The sequence below is a fragment of the Ranitomeya variabilis genome, chromosome 4, assembly GCF_051348905.1.
Source record: "Ranitomeya variabilis isolate aRanVar5 chromosome 4, aRanVar5.hap1, whole genome shotgun sequence".
Classification (NCBI taxonomy): Eukaryota; Metazoa; Chordata; class Amphibia; order Anura; family Dendrobatidae; genus Ranitomeya; species Ranitomeya variabilis.
Genome location: NC_135235.1, coordinates 49,296,382 through 49,317,708, shown reverse-complemented (window position 1 = coordinate 49,317,708; position 21,327 = coordinate 49,296,382). Strand labels below are relative to the sequence as shown.

Sequence of the window (21,327 nt, the reverse complement as noted above, 5' to 3'; positions counted from 1 at the left end):
CAAATTATAGGGAGCAGATAGAATAAATAAATAAAGGAAAGCTTCGTGACCCCCAATGCCGGGGATCCTGCATGGTGCACAACAAAGGAATCTTAAAGGGGTTGTCTGTGACTTTAACATTGATGGCCTATTCTTAAGATAAGGCATCAATGTCTTTGGGTGGGGGTGCGACACCTGGCACCCCCCAATCAGCTGTTCAGTGTCACTGGCAGGTGGAACTGCTCTGTCTCAGGAATATTGGCTACAGCTGGTTGCTGCATATTCACCCCCTATTGATTTGAATAGAAAGTGGATGTGTAGTACCCGGCGCAGCCATCATACAGTCGACTGTATTTTTTATGTAAAAAAAAAAATAAATAAATTCTATATTTTTAAAACGATTAATAAAATGTAATCACTCTTCTCAGAATGCAAATAAAATAAAACATATTTGTTATTACTGCCTGTTTAACTGTCCAAACTAATACAATGTATAATTTTACCCATATGGTGAGAGCTGAAACACGTCAGAAATAGGAATGTATTTTTTTTGTAACTTCCCTTTTAAAAAAAAAAGGAAAGTTGTATGTATATAAAATGTGTGTTACGCCATCAATCAAGTTTTGCGAATACTTAATTGCTGCATTTTATATAAATTGTGTGGAAATCGCTGCAAATGTTTTCTGCAGCGCTCAATAAAATGGTGGAAAATGTCTCCGAATAACATGAGGGGGTCCGGTAAGCCCCTAGAAGTGTACGTGGTGTAGGGGGTTCTACGTTTCATGTTGATAACCAATAAACCTGCTCTCCTATATTATACGTAGTTCTGTTTTCAGATGTTTCTGTCTCTTTTGTACTGATATTTTTACTCTTCCGTTTTAGTTACTGGGCAGAGGATTGCGGTCCTGGCTGGTTACATCCCAGAAGTTCCATTGTCGCTTAAAATCTTCTAAAGCCGATGTTTTGGCTGCAGAACCCAAGGAAGGAGCCGTGTTTGCTCCACTGGAGACGTTCACAGAAGAAGAGGGCATGCTGCGAGATATGGGTAAGTAACAAAGACGCTGAAAGAATTAACATGCTGCAGATTTAAAAAAAACAGCAGTTCTCAAATGTAATCAGAAAAAAACAGGAGTGTGCGTGAGACTTTTGAAATTTCTGCTTTTGCTGATGCTGTAAAAAACAGTGGCTCAGTGGTTAGCACAGTGGCTCAGTGGTTAGCACAGTGGCTCAGTGGTTAGCACACAGCCTTGCAGCACTGAGATTCTGGGTTCAAATCCCACCAAGGACAACATCTGCAAGGAGTTTGCATGTTCTCCCCGTGTTTTTATGGGTTTCCTCCGGGTTCTCCGGTTTCCTCCCACACTCCAAAGACATACTGATAGGGAATGTAGATTGTGAGCCCCATTGGGGACAGCGATGAAAATGTCTGTAAAGCGCTGTGGAATTAATGCCTCTATATAAATGAGTAAAATAAATAAGTAATGTCCTTTCTAATCTCTTTTTTTTTGTACTCAGTACGAAAATTTTCCCAGGACCGAATCGGACCACTTGTGAAAACCATGGACGCCGAATCAAAAATGGACAATTCCGTCATTCAAGGACTGTTTGAGCTCGGGGTTGGTATTATTTTTTACTGTTAGCTAAAAATGTGTCCTCTACAGCCAAAGCTAAGAGAAATAAGTGTCTTTTAGGCCGGCGTCACACTCAGCGTATGAAAATACGGTCCGTATTTTACGGCCGTAATACGCAGAAATGTTCCAAAAATAGTGATCCGTATGTCATCCGTAGGCACGGTGTGGCAGCGTATTTTGCGCATGGCATCCTCCGTATGTAATCCGTACTGCGATATTTTCTCAGGCTTGCAAAACCGACATCTAATGGATTTATGTGCTCAAATGTTCGTTAAAACATATATACAGTATGTGTATTATATAGATATATATATATATAATTTTACACACACACACACTGTATTTAAATTTAATTCAATTGCCGGCTTTTCATTTCTCCTTCCCAAACCCGACATATGAGACATGGTTTACATACAGTAAACCATCTCATATCCCTTTTTTTTTTGCATATTCCATACTACTCATGTTAGTAGTGTGTATGTGCAAAATGTGGGCACTCTAGCTTGTAAAATAAAGGGTTAAATGGCGGAAAAAATTGGCATTGGCTCCCGCGCAATTTTCTCCACCAGAGTGGTAAAGCCAGTGACTGAGGGCAGATATTAATAGCCTAGAGAGGGTCCATGGTTATTGGCCCCCCCTGGCTAAAAACATCTTCCCCCAGCCACCCCAGAAAAGGCACATCTGGAAGATGCGCCTATTCTGGCACTTGGCCACTCTCTTCCCACTCCCGTGTAGCGGTGGGATATGGGGTAATGAAGGGTTAATGTCACCTTGCTATTGTAAGGTGACATTAAGCCAGATTAATAATGGAGAGGCGTCAATTATGTCACCTATCCATTATTGATCCAATAGTACGAAATGGTTAATAAAACACACACACATTTTTTACAAGTATTTTAATGAAATAAAGACACAGGTTGTTGTAATATTTTATTATACTGGTAATCCACCTGATGACCCTCGTCCTGTAACAAAGGAAAAATAAAAACTCAACAATATCTCATACCTTCCGACGCTCAGGTCAAGTCCCACGAAGTAAATCCATCTGAAGGGGTTAAATCATTTTACAGCCAGGAGCTGTGCTAAAGCAGTGCTCGTGCCTGTAAAACCCCCGGGGAATGAATGGAAAGCGGGGTGACCTGTAGTTACCTTGAGTCGCGGTGAGGCGCCCTCTGCTGGATGTCCTCATGAACTGGAGCCTGGTAAAAGTTCTCCCGCTCGAGTTCATATGAGGACATCCAGCAGAGGGCGCCTCACCGCAACTCAAGGTAACTACAGGTCACCCCGCTTTCCATTCATTCCCCGGGGGTTTTACAGGCACGAGCACTGCTTTAGCACAGCTCCTGGCTGTAAAATGGGTTAACCCCTTCAGATGGATTTACTTCGTGGGACTTGACCTGAGCGTCGGAAGGTATGAGATGTTGTTTTTTTTATTTTTCCTTTGTTACAGAACGAGGGTCTTCAGGTGGATTACCAGTATAATAAAATATTACAACAACCTGTGTCTTTATTTCATTAAAATACTTGTAAATAATGTGTGTGTGTGTTTTATTAACCATTTCGTACTATTGGATTAATAATGGATAGGTGTCATAATTGACGCCTCTCCATTATTAATCTGGCTTAATGTCACCTTACAATAGCAAGGTGACATTAACCCTTCATTACCCCATATTCCACCGCTACACGGGAGTGGGAAGAGAGTGGCCAAGTGCCAGAATAGGCGCCTCTTCCAGATGTGCCTTTTCTGGGGTGGCTGGGGGCAGATGTTTGTAGCCAGGGGGGCCAATAACCATGGACCCTCTCTAGGCTATTAATATCTGCCCTCAGTCACTGGCTTTACCACTCTGGTGGAGAAAATTGCGCGGGAACCAACGCCAATTTTTTCCGCCATTTAACCCTTTATTTTACAAGCTACAGTGCCCAAATTTTGCACATACACACTACTAACATTAGTAGTGTGGAATATGCAAAAAAAAAAGGAATATGAGATGGTTTACTGTATGTAAACCATGTCTCATATCCTGTCGGGTTTGGGAAGGAGAAATGAAAAGCCGGCAATTGAATTACCGGCTTTTCTATAGAACACCGCTGCGTATTTCTCGCAAGTCACACTGCTGGTCCGTGTGTAATCCGTATTTTTCTTGCCCCCATAGACTTTCATTGGCGATTTTTTTTTTTTGCGCAATACGGTGACAAACGCAGCATGCTGCGATTTTGTACGGCCGTAGAAGACCGTATAATACAGATCCGTAAAATACGGCTGATAGGAGCTGGGACATAGAGAATCATTGGGCCGTGTGTTATGCGTATTTTACGGGTGTATTTTCTGCGCTCATATGTCCGTAAAACTCGCCAGTGTGACGCCGGCCTTAGGCAAATTACAAGTATAGCCAACACTAGACGCCTCCGCGAGAAACACATTGTGCATTAAAATTCAAGTTGCCTGATTTTGTTTCCCCCAAATCATCTGAGGGGCGTGCGATTAAGTAAAGGGACCTTTCCTCTGCCCCTCATATTTTCTCTATCTCTTCATTGGGGGACACAGGAACCATGGGTGTATGCTGCTGCCACTAGGAGGCTGATACTATGCAAATGAAAAAGTTAGCACCTCCTCTGCAGTATACACCCTACCGACAGGAAGTAGGATATTCAGTTTAGCTTAGTGGCAGTAGGAGGTGGACACGGGTCTTTCATTAGACCCTTATCTACCTCTGTGTGCGTCGTTTCTTTTCAATCTCGCCCCCCGGTCCTTCCCGGCGGTGTGCCTTTTCCCGATCCTCCTGTGCCGAGCCAGGCGAGGCGTTTTCAGATGCACCAACAGAGGATGATTCAGACCTTGTTTCGGAACAAACCTCCAACATGAGGGATATGGTGCAGAGCCTCATTGTTGCGGTCAACCACACCTTTAGCATCAAGGACACCTCTACGGAACCCGCAGATCAGGCAGTTTCGTTTAGACAGTCTAAACCACCTTCCAAGGTCTTTGCTCCTCATAAAGAATTTGAGGAGGTACTTGCCAAGGAAAGAGAGAACCAGACCAGGCGCTTTCAAAGAGGGAAGCGCCTCTATGTCCTGTATCCCTTTTCTCCCGAGCTCACCGCCAACTGGACAGCTTCTCCGGCGATGGACCCGCCAGTTTCCAGACTGTCCACCAACAAGGTCCTCCCGCTTACTAATGGAGCATCCCTCAAGGTTGCCAATGACAGAATTATAGAATCCTTTGCAAAATCAGCCTTCGAAGTGGCCGGTTCTACATTATGTCCGGCTTTTGCCTCTACTTAGGTCTCGAAATCCATAGCCAGATGGGCCAAACAACTCCGTCAGAGCATTCTTGCTGGAGCTCGGCCGGAAGATCTAGCGGATCTCGCCAACCAGATTTCTCACGCAGGGAACTACTTGGTCTCTGCCTCCATGGATGCCTCGTCTTGCGCAGCTCAGACATCCAGCAATATCGTGGCTATACGTCGGACTATTTGGCTTAAGGACTGGCAGGCAGACTTGTCGTCAAAAAAGTCCGTTACCAGCCTGCCTTTCCAGGGGTCACTTCTGTTCGGCTCCATGTTGGATCAAATTATTAAGGACGCCATCGGGGGCTCGAGTTCCTTTCTTCCCCAGTCCAAATCTCACCGGCCTCATCCGAAGCGCAGTTTCGGTCCTTTCGCCGTTTCACGGAGAAAGAGGTGGTTTCCCACCAGCAGAGGCCGCAGTCTCGCCAGGTTAGGAAGAAGGTTTCCTTTAAACCCACCCCTTCCTGGCATTCCGGTAATCCCAAGGTAGATCTTCCAGAAATGGACAGGGCAGATCTTCCTCGGCATGACTCACACTGAGGTCTCGGTACATCTCCCAGGCTGGGCGGTCGTCTCCTTTTTTTTTTTTTTCTTCAGAGACGTGTGGCTCGCCTCAGTGGAGGACACAACGGTCAGGGAGGTTGTATCCTCAGGATACAAAATAGAGTTCGAATAGTGACCCCGAGATCGATTCTTCGTATCCCGTCCCCAAGAAATCCTTCTCTGGTGCTGGGTTTCTTTGCATCCATCGCCTCCCTTCTCAGTTTGGGGGTAATCGCTCCCGTCCCAGACCGGGAAGTTTCACAGGTTTCTATTCGAACCTGTTTGTGGTGCCGAAGAGAAAAAAAAAAAACGGCGCGGTTCGGCCCATCCTGGATCTTAAGGTACTGAACAAAGGGGTGCTCCTTAGACATCCAAGACGCTTATCTCCATGTTCCTATTTTCCCAGGGCATCAGAGATACCCGCGTTTTGTGGTACAGCACGACAGTTTCCAGTTTGTCACCCTGCCGTTCGGACTCGCAACCGCTTCCAGGGTTTTCACAAAAATCATGGCAGCGTTGATGGCCATTTTGTGGATCAGAGGTTTAGTGCTCTTGCCGTATTTCGATGATATCCTCATAAAGGCTCTGTTTTTTTCTCAGGCCCAGGAAAGCCTGGCCATCTTTCTTGACACCCTGTCCCGTTTCGGGTGGCTTATTAACAGGAAAAAGTCCTGCCTTGTTCCGACTCGGCGCCTGTTTTTTCTAGGCATGCTGTTCGACACCTGTCAGACAAAGGTTTTTCTTCCCAAAGAGAAGAAAGCAATCCTCCAACAGAGTTTCTCTCTCTACAGGGCCATCAGCTTCTTTCCTTCCTGAAGGTCCTAGGGAGGATGGTGGCAGCGGCGGAGGCGATCCCTTCCGCCCAATTCCACTCAGGACCACTTCAGCAGGCCATCCTTTCACAGTGGGATGGGTCTGTTCTCTCTCTTCCAGAGCCAAACGATCTCTCAATTGGTGGCTGTCATCCTCTCTCATCCTACAGGGCCGGTACATCCTAACTGTTTACTAGTAAGTGGTGATGACGAACGCCAGCCTTCTTGGCTGGGGTGCCGTGTTTCACCATCTGACTGTCCAGGGACGTTGGTCGGCAGAGGAATCCTCTCTGCCGATCAACATCCTCGAGATAAGGGCCATTCTTCTGTCCCTCCGTCACTGGGAAAGGCTTCTCATGGATCTGCCAATCCGAGTTCAGACGGACAATGCCACGGCGGTGGCATATGTTAATCACCAGGGAGGGAATTTAAGTGCCTTGGCGATGGCCGAGGTATCAAAGATCCTCCTTTGGGCAGAGGTGACACTTCCAGCGATATCCGCGGTGCATATTCCCGGCGTGGACAACTGGGCCGCCGATTTTCTTAGCCGCGAGGGCCTCGCGGCAGGGGAATGGTCCCTGCATCAGGAGGTCTTCCATCAGATTTGCCTTCGATGGGGGACCCTGGATGTGTGCTTCATGGCGTCCTGACTGATCATGAAGGTTCCACGGATCGTCTCCATGTCCTCTGATCCTCTCACGGTGGGCGCCGATTCCTTGGCCGTTTGTTGGTCGCAGTTCGTGCTTCCCTTTCTGTTTTCCACCCCTTCTTCCCAGGCTGTTGAAGAAGATAAAGGCAAATGGGGTGCCGGTCATTTTGATCTCACCGGATTGGCCCAGAAGGTCTTAATTTGCAGAGTTAGTCAATCTTCTCGCTGACGCCCCCTCGTCCAGACAGGCCAGATCTGCTGTCCCAAGGACCGATCTGCCACCAGAATTCTCAGTCGCTCAATTTAACGCCATGGCTGTTGAAACCGCGGGTCTGAGAGCGTCAGGATTTTCTGATCGGGTGATTCACACCATGATCCAGGCTAGGAAGCAGTCATCTTCCTGGGTCTATTATCGGACCTGGAAAGCCTTTTTCTGCTGGTGTGAGTCTAATGACATTCCGACGATGTCCCTTTCTCTCCCTTCCATTCTGGCATTTCTCCAGGCAGGACGCTGACGCTGGCCTTGACCTTTTGTTCACTAAAGGGTCAGGTATCAGCCCTTTGAATTCTTTTCCAGAAGACCTTAGCTTCCCACTCTCAGGTCAGAACCTTTCTTCAAGGCGTTGCGTATGCGGCTCCTCCGTACCGGACTCCTGTGGACCCCTGGGACCTCAATCTTGTTCTGGAGGCCCTGAGGGGTTCTTTCTTTGAACCTCTCCGGGAGGTTTCCCTGTCCGTTCTGTCCTGGAAGGTGGTGTTTCTTGTAGTCATCAGCTCCATTAGGCGCGTCTCGGAGTTGGCGACACTTTCCTGTCGCCCCCTTTCTTGGTTCTTCACCAGGATAAGGTGATTTTGCGACCTTCACCTGCCTTCCTTCCCATGGTGATGACCACCTTTCACCTGAATGAGGGTATTGTCCTCACTTCCTTTTGTCCTGCTCCGACTCATTCTCTGGAGCGTTCACTGAACAGGTTAGTCCTGGTCAGGGTGGTGAGGACCTATCTGGCTAGGACCGCCCCCTTTAGGAAGACGGACGCTCTATTCGTCATTCCAGATGGTGAGCGAAGAGGCCTGCTGGCCTCCAAGGCTACGATTGCTCACTGGATCAGAACTGCAATTTCGGAGGCTTACCGGGTCAAGAACAGAGTGCCTCCCCCTGGGATTGAGGCTCACTCTACCTGGCAGAAGGCGCCTCCTGGGCAGTACACCATGGGGCATCTGCCCTACAACTTTGCAAAGCTGCAACCTGGTCTTCCATTCACACGTTTGCCAAATTTTATAAGGTCCTTACCTATGCTTCGGAAGACGCCAACCTAGCAGAAGGATCTCGCGTACGGCAGTGGTGAGTTCTCCGACCTGAATGGAGTTTTCTGCTGTTCCCTCCCCAGGGACTGCTTTGGGACATCTCATGGTTCCTGTGTCCCCCAATGAAGCAATAGAGAAAACAGGATTTTTGGTTGCTTACCGTAAAATCTGTTTCTCGGAGCCTTCATTGGGGGACACAGCACCCTCCCAAGTTGAACAGCTCTGTTTATTGTGTTATATTGTTAGTTTGAGTTTCTATCTTTTACATGTTGCTTCTCCTACTGCTTTCTCACTAACTGAATATCCTACTTCCTGTCGGTAGGGTATTTGCATAGTGTTAGCCTCCTAGTGGCAGCAGCATACACCCATGGTTCCTGTGTCCCCTAATGAAGGCTCCGAGAACCAGATTTTACGGTAAGCAACCAAAAATCCTGTTTTTCAGACGGTCACTTTTGCTGTCGAGCTCTGACCTCTGTAGTAAACTATGTTTTGTGATTTGCATTGTCTCAGCCTTTTAACCTCTCTCCTCTCTTTCAGCTGATGGGTATAGATGTGGACCCCAAGTACGGTGGCACAGGAGCGTCTTTTTTCTCCTCGATTCTTGTGATTGAAGAGTTAGCCAAGGTGGACCCCTCTGTGTCCGTGCTCTGTGACATCCAGAATACCCTCATCACCTCCTTGTTCCAGGGATTAGGCACAGAAGAACAGAAAGAGACATACCTGCCCAGGCTGTGCACAGACACGGTGAGGAATGGAGCTCCAATAATACCTATAACGACTTTATAAGTAGAGGCTTGCTAATCAGATACATCCGTGCACAATGGCAGTCCCATGCAAACATGACACTTGTGCCCTTTATCATTCTAATGGAGTGCAAATCCCCTATTCCTAAAATACACATGCCAAGTTATGTCCACCTTTGCGACCATTCTTTTTATTGCACCAGTAAACATAGAAATATATGAAGCAGCTTTACAGAGCTTTGTCTTTCCATGGTTGTAGACTAGAAGCAACCTGTGTAGCCAGATACGGCAGTCACCTGCAATTATTCCGTCTTTGATGACCTACGGACAGTAGGAGAAGGAGCAGATTAAAGGGGATGACGTATGACTGAAGGATAAGACAGCACAGGGGTTTGGGGTTTTTTCAGTCTGTAATGATGGAGATGTATAGCATTGCATGGGAGCTGTAGATAGAAATGGTAGACTATTTTATGTACTGATGTTGTTCATAGTCTTTAAGAGGGTTTGTCCTTCTTATAAAGTAATGAAATATCGCAAGGATATGCCATGACTTTATTATTTGTAGGACGACCACCTCTTGTGCTCGCATTCATCTATACAATGGAGGTGTTGCAGTGCTAGTTCAGTGAGCCAACCTCTAAGTTTTTACCATATAGTGGGGTTCCCTGCAGACAGCACTGTGACCCCGTCATTCTCAAGATTAGTGATGAGCGAGCGTGCTCGTATAAGGTGCATACTTGATTAGGACACGGGTGTGTTCGGGTAACACCTTATCTGAGCAGGCTCGCTCTTCACGAACACCCACCAGTCCGAAATTGACGGCATATGCCATCACTTTACTTGGTGGTCAGTACCAGACAGCACATGAATGCAGCACAAATGCATTTTACCCTGTGGCTACAAAGTTAATGTTTGTTCCTTCTGTGCAGGTGGGAAGCTTCTGTCTCTCAGAGGCCGGTGCGGGCAGTGATGCTTTCTCCCTGAAAACCACAGCTCAGAAGCACAAGGATTATTATGTCATCAACGGCTCCAAGATGTGGATCAGTAACTCTGAGCAGGCGGGGGTCTTCCTTGTGATGGCAAACGCAGACGTCTCTGCTGTAGGTTCCCCTCTTCTGTGCTGAGGCCGCTTCTTCGTTTCTTTTGGTTTGTTTCTGTTAATCAACATCAAGATTCTTCTTTTGCGCCAATTTCCCTTTAACTACTTGTCATCAGCTGTCTTTAAAGGACTTGTATATGACACCATTAAATTTGGCATATGGAGATGAGATGTCGCAATTAGGGGACATTTCCTGGTCCCAATTTATTGAAAAGCCTCCATTTAATATCTTTGTACAAAAAAATTGTTAGAGACCATCCAATGGTGGTGCAATCAGTAATTATCTTATAGACCTATCATCAGTATCAGATCAGTTGGGGTCCGGCACCTAACACCCTTGTAAATCAGCAGCTTGCAGCTCTTGGAGGTAAACTGTGTAAGGAGCGGAAGAGCGCAGCTCTGTCTCACTGTCCGTGTCCGCTCCTGGGTCCTGCAGATCAGCTGCTAATCAGTAGTAATTACCTCTCCCCAAGATCATTCTAGTGGAAAACCCGCTTAATAATAATCATTTCCTCCGCGATACAGACGTTCCTTGGGTTAAACCATCGCATTCCTTCCCCCGTCATTGGGTCAGTTGGAGGAGGTGGAGGGTAACTGCGCCGTCAGGACACCTTGCAGCCGTACATATGGATACCACTCTTGATTGATGACTTTCCTTTTTTATATATATATATGTGTCAGGGATACAGAGGAATCACCTGCTTCATCGTTCCAAAGGAAACGGAAGGATTCCATATTGGGAAAAAGGAAGATAAACTAGGACTCAGAGCGTCTTCAACATGTGGGCTGACTTTTGACAATGTTAAGGTATGACGTGGGAGGAAGGAGAAACGGTGCTTAAAATATTAAGATAAACATTTTATTATACTCGCACGACCAATTCTATCTGTCTAGTTCAGGGCACAGCAACTTGTTGTAATACAGCTCTTGTGGAACTACAACTCCCAGTCTCTCAGGGCATGTTGGTTGTTGTAGTATCTCAACAGTTGGAATGGCGCAATTTGCTGTTTTATTTGTTAATTTTTTGCTCCTACAGAGTGACAAACCATATCACGACCATGATGGCCAAGCTCTGCGTTGTCTTGTTCGTAGTGATTTCTCTCGGCCGCTGCAGTCTCGTGATATCTCGTCACTATGCACGTTACATGATCAGACGACCTCGCAGTTTGTAAACTGCAAAAATCCCTATTAATTCAGGGTTTGGTTGCAGGAGATAACCTGAGAATTACAGACTTTGGTATTTGCAGAGAAGCCGTGACTATTTAAAATGTGGACAAACTTGTTTGATTTCTCTGATTTCTTCTCCATCTCCTTTTTCATTTTTGTTTGCAGGTTCCAGAAAGCAATATCCTCGGCAAACTAGGACATGGCTACAAATACGCTATAGGAATGCTGAATGAAGGCCGGATTGGAATCGCAGCCCAGGTGATGGCGGCTGGAATACGTTCACTTGTCTTAGCGACTAAAATGACTTCTGTCTGAGCAGTGGATTCAGGCTTTGCAGATCTGGTCTGAATTCTGCAAAGAAAAACTGCACCAAACATACACTGAAAACAAACCCGACCATAACTTGTTTTGTTTTTTTACCTACATGGTTGCATGAGGCTTTGTTATGAATTTTTTTCAGCACGGTTTTGGGCTACATATAAACAGAAAAAAAGAAGGCTAAAACAAAAGGCTTTATTCCACATTGGTAAAATGAAAAAAAAGTGGAATAAAACTTTTTGTTTTAGCTTTTTTTTTTTTCTTTGTTTCTATGCAAAATAATCAGTTAAATTAATTCTGAAGTGTATTATGGTCTTGTGGATACCTTATATGTTCAGGGATTTTTTTTGTGCTATACATAGGTAATATAATGTATTGTATGTGAAAAAAATACTTTTTTTCCACACTTTTTTTTTTTCTTGTCGAGAGATATATATACCGTATATACTCGAGTATAAGCCGACCCGAGTATAAGCCGACCCCCCTAATTTTGCCACAAAAAACTGGGAAAACTTATTGACTCGAGTATAAGCCTAGGGTGGAAAATGCAGCAGCTACCGGTGAATTTCAAAAATAAAAATAGATGCTCCATACTGTTCATTATGGCCCCATAGCTGTGCCATATAGTGCTCTGCACCATTATTGCCCCATAGCTGTGCCATATAGTGCTCTGCACCATTATTGCCCCATAGCTGTGCCATACAGTGCTCTGCACCATTACTGCCCCATAGCTGTGCCATATAGTGCTCTGCACCATTATTGCCCCATAGCTGTGCCATACAGTGCTCTGCACCATTATTGCCCCATAGCTGTGCCATATAGTGCTCTGCACCGTTCATTATTGCCCCATAGCTGTGCCATATAGTGCTCTGCACCATTATTGTCCCATAGCTGTGCCATACAGTGCTCTGCACCATTATTGCCCCATAGCTGTGCCATATAGTGCTCCGCACCGTCCATTATTGCTCCATAGCTGTGCCATACAGTGCTCTGCACCATTATTGCCCCATAGCTGTGCCATATAGTGCTCTGCACCGTCCATTATTGCCCCATAGCTGTGCCATACAGTGCTCTGCACCATTATTGCCCCATAGCTGTGCCATATAGTGCTCTGCACCATTATTGCCCCATAGCTGTGCCATATAGTGCTCTGCACCGTCCATTATTGCCCCATAGCTGTGCCATACAGTGCTCTGCACCATTATTGCCCCATAGCTGTGCCATACAGTGCTCTGCACCATTATTGCCCCATAGCTGTGCCATACAGTGCTCTGCACCATTATTGCCCCATAGCTGTGCCATATAGTGCTCTGCACCATTATTGCCCCATAGCTGTGCCATATAGTGCTCTGCACCATTATTGCCCCATAGCTGTGCCATATAGTGCTCTGCACCATTATTGCCCCATAGCTGTGCCATACAATGCTCTGCACCATTATTGCCCCATAGCTGTGCCATATAGTGCTCTGCACCATTATTGCCCCATAGCTGTGCCATATAGTGCTCTGCACCATTACTGCCCCATAGTTGTGCCATATAGTGCTCTGCACCATTACTGCCCCATAGCTGTGCCATATAGTGCTCTGCACCGTCCATTATTGCCCCATAGCTGTGCTGCTGCTGCAATAAAAATAATAAAACACATACTCACCTCTCTTGCAGCTCCTCGGCGCCATCTTCCCGGTGTCTCCCTGCACTGACTGATCAGGCAGAGGGCGGCGCGCACACTATATGCGTCATCGCGCCCTCTGACCTGCACAGTCAGTGCGGAGAGAGAGACGCCGGGAAGATGGAGACAGCGCCCGGCGTGTGGAACGCGGACAGGTGAATATGCGATACTTACCTGCTCCCGGCGTGCCGCTCCTTCCCCCGGACAGCTGGTCTTCGGTGCCGCAGCCTCTTCCTCTACGGTCACCGGCACCGCTTCATTAGAGAAATGAATTATGTGTCTCCGCCCCTATGGGAGGTGGAGCAGCCTATTCATTTCTCTAATGAGCGGTCCCATGTGACCGCTGAACAGGGGAAGAGGCTGCGGCACCCGGAGACCGTGGGACGGGCAGGGGGAGCGCCAGGAGCCCCGGAAGCAGGTAAGTATGCCTCAGCGCCCTCTCCCCCTCACCCGCCGACCCCACCGCCGACCGTGACTCGAGTATAAGCCGAGGGGGCACTTTCAGCCCAAAAATTTGGGCTGAAAATCTCGGCTTATACTCGAGTATATACGGTATATATATATATATATAGCAACTTTTTTGTTCTTGGCAGACATTTGTCAATCACGTGATCGCATGGACCCACAGACATATTGGTACCGCTGATGCTTCTACACAATACATAGCACTCAGTTAACCCTATATATCCAGCAAAAGCTTCTGTCTTCTGCCGCCGTATCCTGTTACAGTGCAGCATAAGCTTATAATGATGCAGGATAAATTCCAAGCCTTGGCCCTCTACATTTATGGCACTTGGTCTTTATCAAGTCCATAAGATTTTTGATCACATCAACACGCAGCAGGATCGTAATGTGTGAAATTTGCTGCTAAATCTCCATGCTAGTATAGGCAGACACTGCTGGGATTTTCGGGTAATGCACCATATGATATTGATGCACTGTGCTTGGATCGGTAATCAATATCATAACAGTGGGGGTCCGATATTCTGCACCCCCACCCATTATCTGTTATATCCTCCTGGGTGACCATATCATATGTCCAAACAACCCCTTTAAGGAGGGGACCAGACACCGCTTCCCCCTGCAATAAAATATATATTTTTGTTGTTAAGAAAATATTATTTGATATCAATATCTCATTTCTCTCATTGATTTTTAGATGGTGGGCCTGGCGCAGGGCTGCTTTGATAACACAATTCCATACACCAAACAAAGGATCCAGTTTGGAAAGAGAATATTCGACTTTCAGGTTTGTGTCGGTCTTTATTACTTGGCGTTCCGTAGGTTACCATTAGTTTTTATTATATACAAGCCGCTGGTATGATTGTCCTGCGTCTGTATCTTCCGTCAGTGCAATGGACATTTTTTGATTGACGAGCCTGTAAACCAATAGGAGTGCTCCCTCCCCCGACATCTGAATATAATAATTAGACGATTAAAGGGGTTGCCCAGTTCTATGACATTAAAGCCTGACCCTGCACATTTTGGCTCAGTATAGTCGTCCTGTCCAACCTTTCACTTGTTCCGACCCTTCTGACTTTATTTCTTTAGTTTTTCTTATGGAGCCCCTTTTTCTTTTGACGCTGAAAATAAAGTGTAACTACCATCAGTCGTTGTGTAATTCACAATCTTTTACTCCTTTCCAGCCCGTCAATATACCACAGGGACCAGCAGTTATATATAGGGGTATTCCCATCTCTAACATCCTTTCCCAATATGTAGAAGGTGTAATAATATTAGAAAATACCTCCAATTAGAAATGTAGTATAGTTCTTCTGATTCACTGTCATTTACTTCTTGGGCAGTGCAGTAGCTTGGGTATACATTGGGTTATGACCATTCTATTCTTATAGTGACAGTTAGTTGACGTTACCATGGATACTTAAACTACTGCAATGCCCTGCAGATCAGGTAAGCGACATAGCTTATCAGAAGAACTATACTACGTTTCTAATTAGAGGAATTTGCTAATATTATTATTATTACAAAACCAAAAACACTTTTGACCATAAGAATCCCTCCCATGCGTGGAAGCCCCCCAGAGAAGGTGACCGCAAACAGAAAAACAGATGATCCAGCATCCAAGGAGCGCGTCATGAAAGCCATAATAAAATCCACATTGAGCCCACACAGTTTTGCCATCTTGGATGCTGGATTATCCGCTTTTCAATAACGGATGTATGGGGTTGCAAAGAAGCACGGACATGTGTGTAGCCCCATAGACTATAATGGGTATATGACCTCAGTGAAAAACAGACGTCTGAATGAGGCCTTAACCCCTTCACCACAGGGCCGCTTTTTGTTTGTATTTTCCTCCCCTTCTTCCCAGAGCCATACATTTTTTGTTTTTTTTTTGTTTTTCTGATAATATGGCCGTGTGAGGACTTGATTTTTGCGGGACGACTTGTACTTTTGAACGACACCATTGATTTTACCATATATAGATTACTGAAAAAAAAATTCCAAGTGCAGTGAAATTGCAAATAAAACCCAGTGAAATTCCACAATTGTTTTTTGGGTTTTCTATTTACCATGTTCATTATATGGTAAAACTGACCAGGCAATATAACTCTCCAGGTCAGTACGAGTACTCTGATGCCAAACATGTATAGTGTATTTTTTATTTAAGTGGCGAATAACAATTCCAAAATTTGTATGAAAAAAAGTTTTTGCTTTTGTCACCTTTTTCTGAGACCCACAGCATCTCCATTTTTTGGTATCTGGGGCAGGGTGAGGACTTATTTTTTTTTTTTTTTGCACACCGAGGTGATGTCTTTATTGATACCTTTTTGGGATAGATACGATGTTTTGATCCCTCGTTATTGCATTTTATTGCAATGTTGCAGTGACCTTAAAAACGTAATTCTGGCGTTTTTGATTTCTTTTTCTTGTTACGCCATTTACCGATCGGACTAATTTATTTCATATTTTCATAGATCGAACATTTCTGAACACAGCGATACCAAATGTGTGTAATGTTTTTTAATTGTTTTATTTCCTATGGGGCAAAAGTGAGGTGATTGGAACTTTTGTGTTTGTTTGTTTTTTTTTGTTTGTTTGTTTATTTTTAAACTTTTGTTTTTGTTTTGTTTTTTTTCTTCATTTAATAGTCCCCTTAGGGGGCTCAAAGCTGCGATCATACAATTATCCGTGCTATACATAACAGGGCTTCAGCACTATGTATAGCAGAAACTGCGATCTCCTATAAATGCCGGCCACAAGCCGGCATTCACAAGAGATTCACGATGACAGGCACAGGGGTCATCGGCAAACCGCCGTCTGCCTTGACAATCCATCGGCGCCCTGCGATCACATGATATGGGTGGGATTTGTGACACGCTTCCGGCTAGCGCATGTTAAATGATTGACGGTGAGATTTAACTGGTCAACAGCTCTGATCCACCCGTGGCTGTTAAAGGCACATGGCAGCTTATTAGACCTTACATTTTGGAGAAACTGTCTTAAAGATAGGGGGGTGCGAAACCTTGTTCAGATGTTTTCCTGGTTGGATTTCCGCCTCTCACCCTCCGCCGTGTACCAGTACCACATCTCCCCTTTCTTCCCCTCTGCGCAGGGCATGCAGCACCAGATCTCACACGTGGCCACCCAGCTGGAAGCCGCCCGACTACTCACTTACAACGCAGCCAGACTAAAGGAAGCTGGAAGACCTTTCAAGAAGGAGGCATGCATGGCAAAGTACTTTGCCTCTGAGGTGATCACAATCTTCCGACTTATCGTTCACTTTCCAAATACTTTACCTTTTCCTTCTGACGTTGTTGGACTTTGGATCTGGCACAGAACAGATTAGGGATTATTCCGAGAAACTTATTTTACTGCTTCTAGATGGAGACATATTTCTAACTTATGGGAACTTTGCAAACATTGGAGCAAATTACCCCGCTACACAGCTATATGATCAGGGGGTCGTGCACGGCACATGGTTTGAAACTTGGGGTCATGCACCATCCTCTCAGGCCCTGCAGGAGGCGCCACACCGGCCTTGTCTAGAGTATTCCTTTTATAATAGTCCTCAAATCCTATTTTATCACCAACAGGTGGCGCCACAGGCATGGAAGTCAGATATTACTCCGCTCGCTGACATTGGGGCTTCGTTTTCCCACCTAAGATAATTACCGGGAAAATGGATATAAGAAACAGTCCTAAAAAGTGAAGGAAAAAAAATCTGAATAGATTGGTTAATTTACGCATAAACATCCATACTAATCATTGCCTTAGGCCTCATCCACATGACTGCATTACATATCTACTTGGAAGATGTCATAATAGGGCACTCATAGGGGGGCATTGGACGATTACGGGACCTTTATGCTCCATACGGTGCCATATTACGGAGATCAAGTATTCGGACTCTGAGGATAGCCTGTATATGCGGCACCTGATGTAGCATTGTAAAGTCCACAGGACAGCACGTGTCCCAATACAGCCTCCATTAGGACTAATGCCTCCCATATGTCTTCACAGGATATAAGACCCCCGGCCGTTCACAGCATTATACAGTCATTCACTAAATAGAGCAGTAGGATCGTTATTAGTGATGAGCAAATATACTCGCTACTCGAGCACGCTCGGGGGTCCTCCGAGTATTTTTTAGTGCTCGGAGATTTAGTTTTTCTTGCCGCAGCTGAATGATTTACATCTGTTAGCCAGCATAAGTACATGTGGGGATTCCCTAGCAACCAGGCAACCCCCACATGTACTCAGGCTGGCTAGCAGCTGTAAATCATTCATCTGCTGCAAGAAAAACTAAATCTCCGAGCACTAAAAAATACTCGGAGGACACCCGAGCATGCTCGAGAAATCTCGAGTAACGGGTATATTCACACATCACTAATTGTTATTAATAAGAGCGTCTTCTTGCTGACAGTTTCCATGTACCTTAGCTTCACTTTACATTTTTTTCCTTATTTTATGTTATAACTTTTTATGTTTTTGTCTACACAAACCATTTATAAATCAGAAAAATAATTTTCCATGTGTTTTTTTTTTTTCCCCCTAAGTTGGCTGGAATGACAACCAGTAAATGTTTGGAGTGGATGGGAGGTGTCGGATTTACCAAGGATTATCCTATTGAGAAATATTACAGGGATGCAAAGATAGGTAAGACGTCTTACAATATGTACATGCAGTGGGATGTATTTGGAGTAGCCGTATGTGTGTCCCACTTTTCTTCCCTTGGCTTCACAAAACCTTTAACCCCTTCAAGAGATTTGACGTAAGTTTACGTCATGGTCCGGAAGAGGTTCCCTCAAAATGACATAAATTTACGCCATGACGATCTTGCGGGCCCAGCTCCTGTGCCGCCGGGAGCACGGTGTAAGTTATAGCCGATCTCCAGCTGTAACGAGTGCAGAGATCTTATAATTGCTGTTGGGAGAAGGCGCCTTCACATATGAGAGACCTGGAGCAGTCTGCAAAAGAAGAGTGGATCAAAATTCCAGTTAAGTGGTGTACGGAGCTTGTTGATGGTTATAGGAAGCGATTGATTGCAGTTATGTATTCCAAATGGTGTGCAACCAAATATTAAGTTGAGGGTGACATCAATTTTGTCCTGCCCATTTTTGGGGTTTTGTGTGAAATTATGTCCGATTTGTCCTTTTTTTCCCTCTGGTTTTTTTTTTGTGTTGTTCCAATACAAAGGAAATAAAGCTGTGTATAACAAATCATATGTAATTGCAATTAATTTAATTTCAAGAGTGTCAACACCTTCGGCCACGACTGTATGAGGTGTTGTCGTACTCAGGAGAAATTCCGTAACAAATTGTACAGTTCATTTTCTCCCATTGCCCCTTTTGAATATTAAAAACTTGGGGCCAAAGCAACATTTTAGTGGGAAAAAAAAAGTAATTTTCAATTTACTCATCCTAATGTTTTATACAATTTTGTGAATAACCTGAAGTCTAAAAATGCTTTATACATCCATAGATGAATTCCTCGAGAGCTGCAGTTTACAAAATGGGGTCACCTGCGGGGGGTTTCGCTGTTCGGGCACATCAGGGGCTCTACAAATCTGACATGGTGTCCGCAATCTACTCCAGCCAAAATTGTGTTCCAGAATACAATTAGCGTGTCCTGCCGTGTTCCCAGTTTTCCACCACATATGGGGTATCTGCATACTCAAAAGAAACCGAACAACAAATTATACTGTCCATTTTCTCCTATTGCCCTTGTGAAAATGCAAAATTTGGGGCTAAATCAATATTTTTGTGGGAAAAAGGAACATTTTATTTTTTTTTTCCTTCCAGATTGCTTTAATTCTGTGAAGGATTAATAAACTTCTTGAATGTGTTCTTGAGCACTTTGATGGGTGCAGTTTTTAAAATGGTGTTACTTTGGGGTATTTTCTATCATTATAGGATCCCCAAAGTCACTTCAAATGTGATGTGGTCCCTAAAAATAAAAAATAAAATTGGTTTTGTAAATTTTGTTGGAAAGCTGAGAAATTCCTGATAAACTTTTTAACACTTCTAACTTCCTAACAAACAAAAAAAAAAGTTTAAAAAATGATGCTGCTAGACATGTGGGAAATGATGTTTATTAATTATTTTGTGTGACACAACTGTGGTTTAAGGGCATAAAAATGAAAAGTTAGAAAATTGCAAAATTTTCAATTTTTTCACTAAAATTCCGATATTTTCACAAATAAATGCGAAAAATGTCGACCAAAATTTACCACTAACGTGAAGTACAATATGTCACAAAAAAACAATCGCCGAATCAGTAGGATCCTTTGAAGTGTTCCAGAGTTATTACCACATAAAGTGATGGTGAAAACAGCTGGGGGTTGAAGAGGACCTTTCGCCAGTCTTTTTAATTAATGAATGAGTGAGCAGTCCCAGACTGGTGATTTTATTAATTTCTGTTTTTCCAAATTGTGCGGTACACTCCCTCGTGCACTCTGAAAGGGTCTGTCCTTAGATAGAACTTCCTGGTTGTAGGATCACCACATACATAGCAGGAGCTCACAACCATCCACCGACCCTCTCACAGTAGAGGCGCGAGATCTCGCTCATTATCTTTGCCTTAACTGAGCGCTGCCATATTTTTCACTAAGCAGTGACCGAACAGTAAAATCATTGGAATAGTTTGCTTTTGGTAACCACTGGGTTAGTGACAGTTAGCTAGTTGCTAGTGGTCGTAACCATGGATACCCAAGGTCCTGCAATGCCTGCACATGAGGAAAGAGACATAGCGAATCAGAAAAACTATACTACATTTCTAATTAGTAATATAGTTATTAAGGTTGAAGGAAGACTTTAAGTCCATCTAGTTCAACCCATAGCCTAACCTAACATACCCTAGCATGTTGATCCAGAGGAAGGCAAAAAAAACCATGTGGCAAAGAGTAAGCTCCACCTTGGGGAAAAAAATTCCTTCCCGACCCCACATACGGCAATCAGACTAGTTCCCTGGATCAACGCCTTATCAAGGAATCTAGTGTATATACCCTGTAACATTATACTTTTCCAGAAAGGCATCCAGGCCCCTCTTAAATTTAATTAATGAATCACTCATTACAACATCATACGGCAGAGAGTTCCATAGTCTCACTGCTCTTACAGTAAAGAATCCGCATCTGTTATTATGCTTAAACCTTCTTTCCTCCAGACGTAGAGGATGCCCCCTTGTCCCTGTCTCAGGTCTATGATTAAAAAGATCATCAGAAAGGTCTTTGTACTGTCCCCTCATATATTTATACATTAACATAAGATCACCCCTTAGCCTTCGTTTTTCCAAACTAAATAGCCCCAAGTGTAATAACCTATCTTGGTATTGCAGACCCCCCCAGTCCTCTAATAACCTTGGTCGCTCTTCTCTGCACCCGCTCTAGTTCAGCTATGTCTTTCTTATACACCGGAGACCAGAACTGTGCACAGTATTCTAAGTGTGGTCGAACTAGTGACTTGTATAGAGGTAAAATTATGTTCTCCTCATGAGCATCTATGCCTCTTTTAATACATCCCATTATTTTATTTGCCTTTGTAGCAGCTGCCTGACACTGGCCACTGAATATGAGTTTGTCATCCACCCATACACCCAGGTCTTTTTCATTGACGGTTTTGCCCAGAGTTTTAGAATTAAGCACATAGTTATACATCTTATT

At 44.5% G+C, this 21,327-nt stretch overlaps 1 protein-coding gene across 2 annotated transcripts in view; it reads left to right on the top strand.

Annotated features, from left to right (window-relative positions):
- ACADSB (acyl-CoA dehydrogenase short/branched chain) overlaps positions 1-21,327 on the top strand; it is a 37,177-nt gene that overhangs the window by 587 nt on the left and 15,263 nt on the right. The window contains exons 2-10 of one of the 2 annotated variants that reach the window (XR_013214464.1): positions 862-1,024; positions 1,495-1,595; positions 8,747-8,953; positions 9,882-10,052; positions 10,733-10,858; positions 11,384-11,476; positions 14,365-14,454; positions 16,780-17,635; positions 17,833-18,323. Coding sequence is in view for 1 of the 2 variants with exons in the window: in XM_077258479.1 (XP_077114594.1) it covers positions 862-1,024; positions 1,495-1,595; positions 8,747-8,953; positions 9,882-10,052; positions 10,733-10,858; positions 11,384-11,476; positions 14,365-14,454; positions 16,780-16,917; positions 18,224-18,323 (1,189 nt within the window). In the remaining variant the exon portion in view is untranslated. The remainder of the gene's footprint in view (positions 1-861; positions 1,025-1,494; positions 1,596-8,746; positions 8,954-9,881; positions 10,053-10,732; positions 10,859-11,383; positions 11,477-14,364; positions 14,455-16,779; positions 17,636-17,832; positions 18,324-21,327) is intronic. The other variant, XM_077258479.1, reaches the window with a different exon arrangement.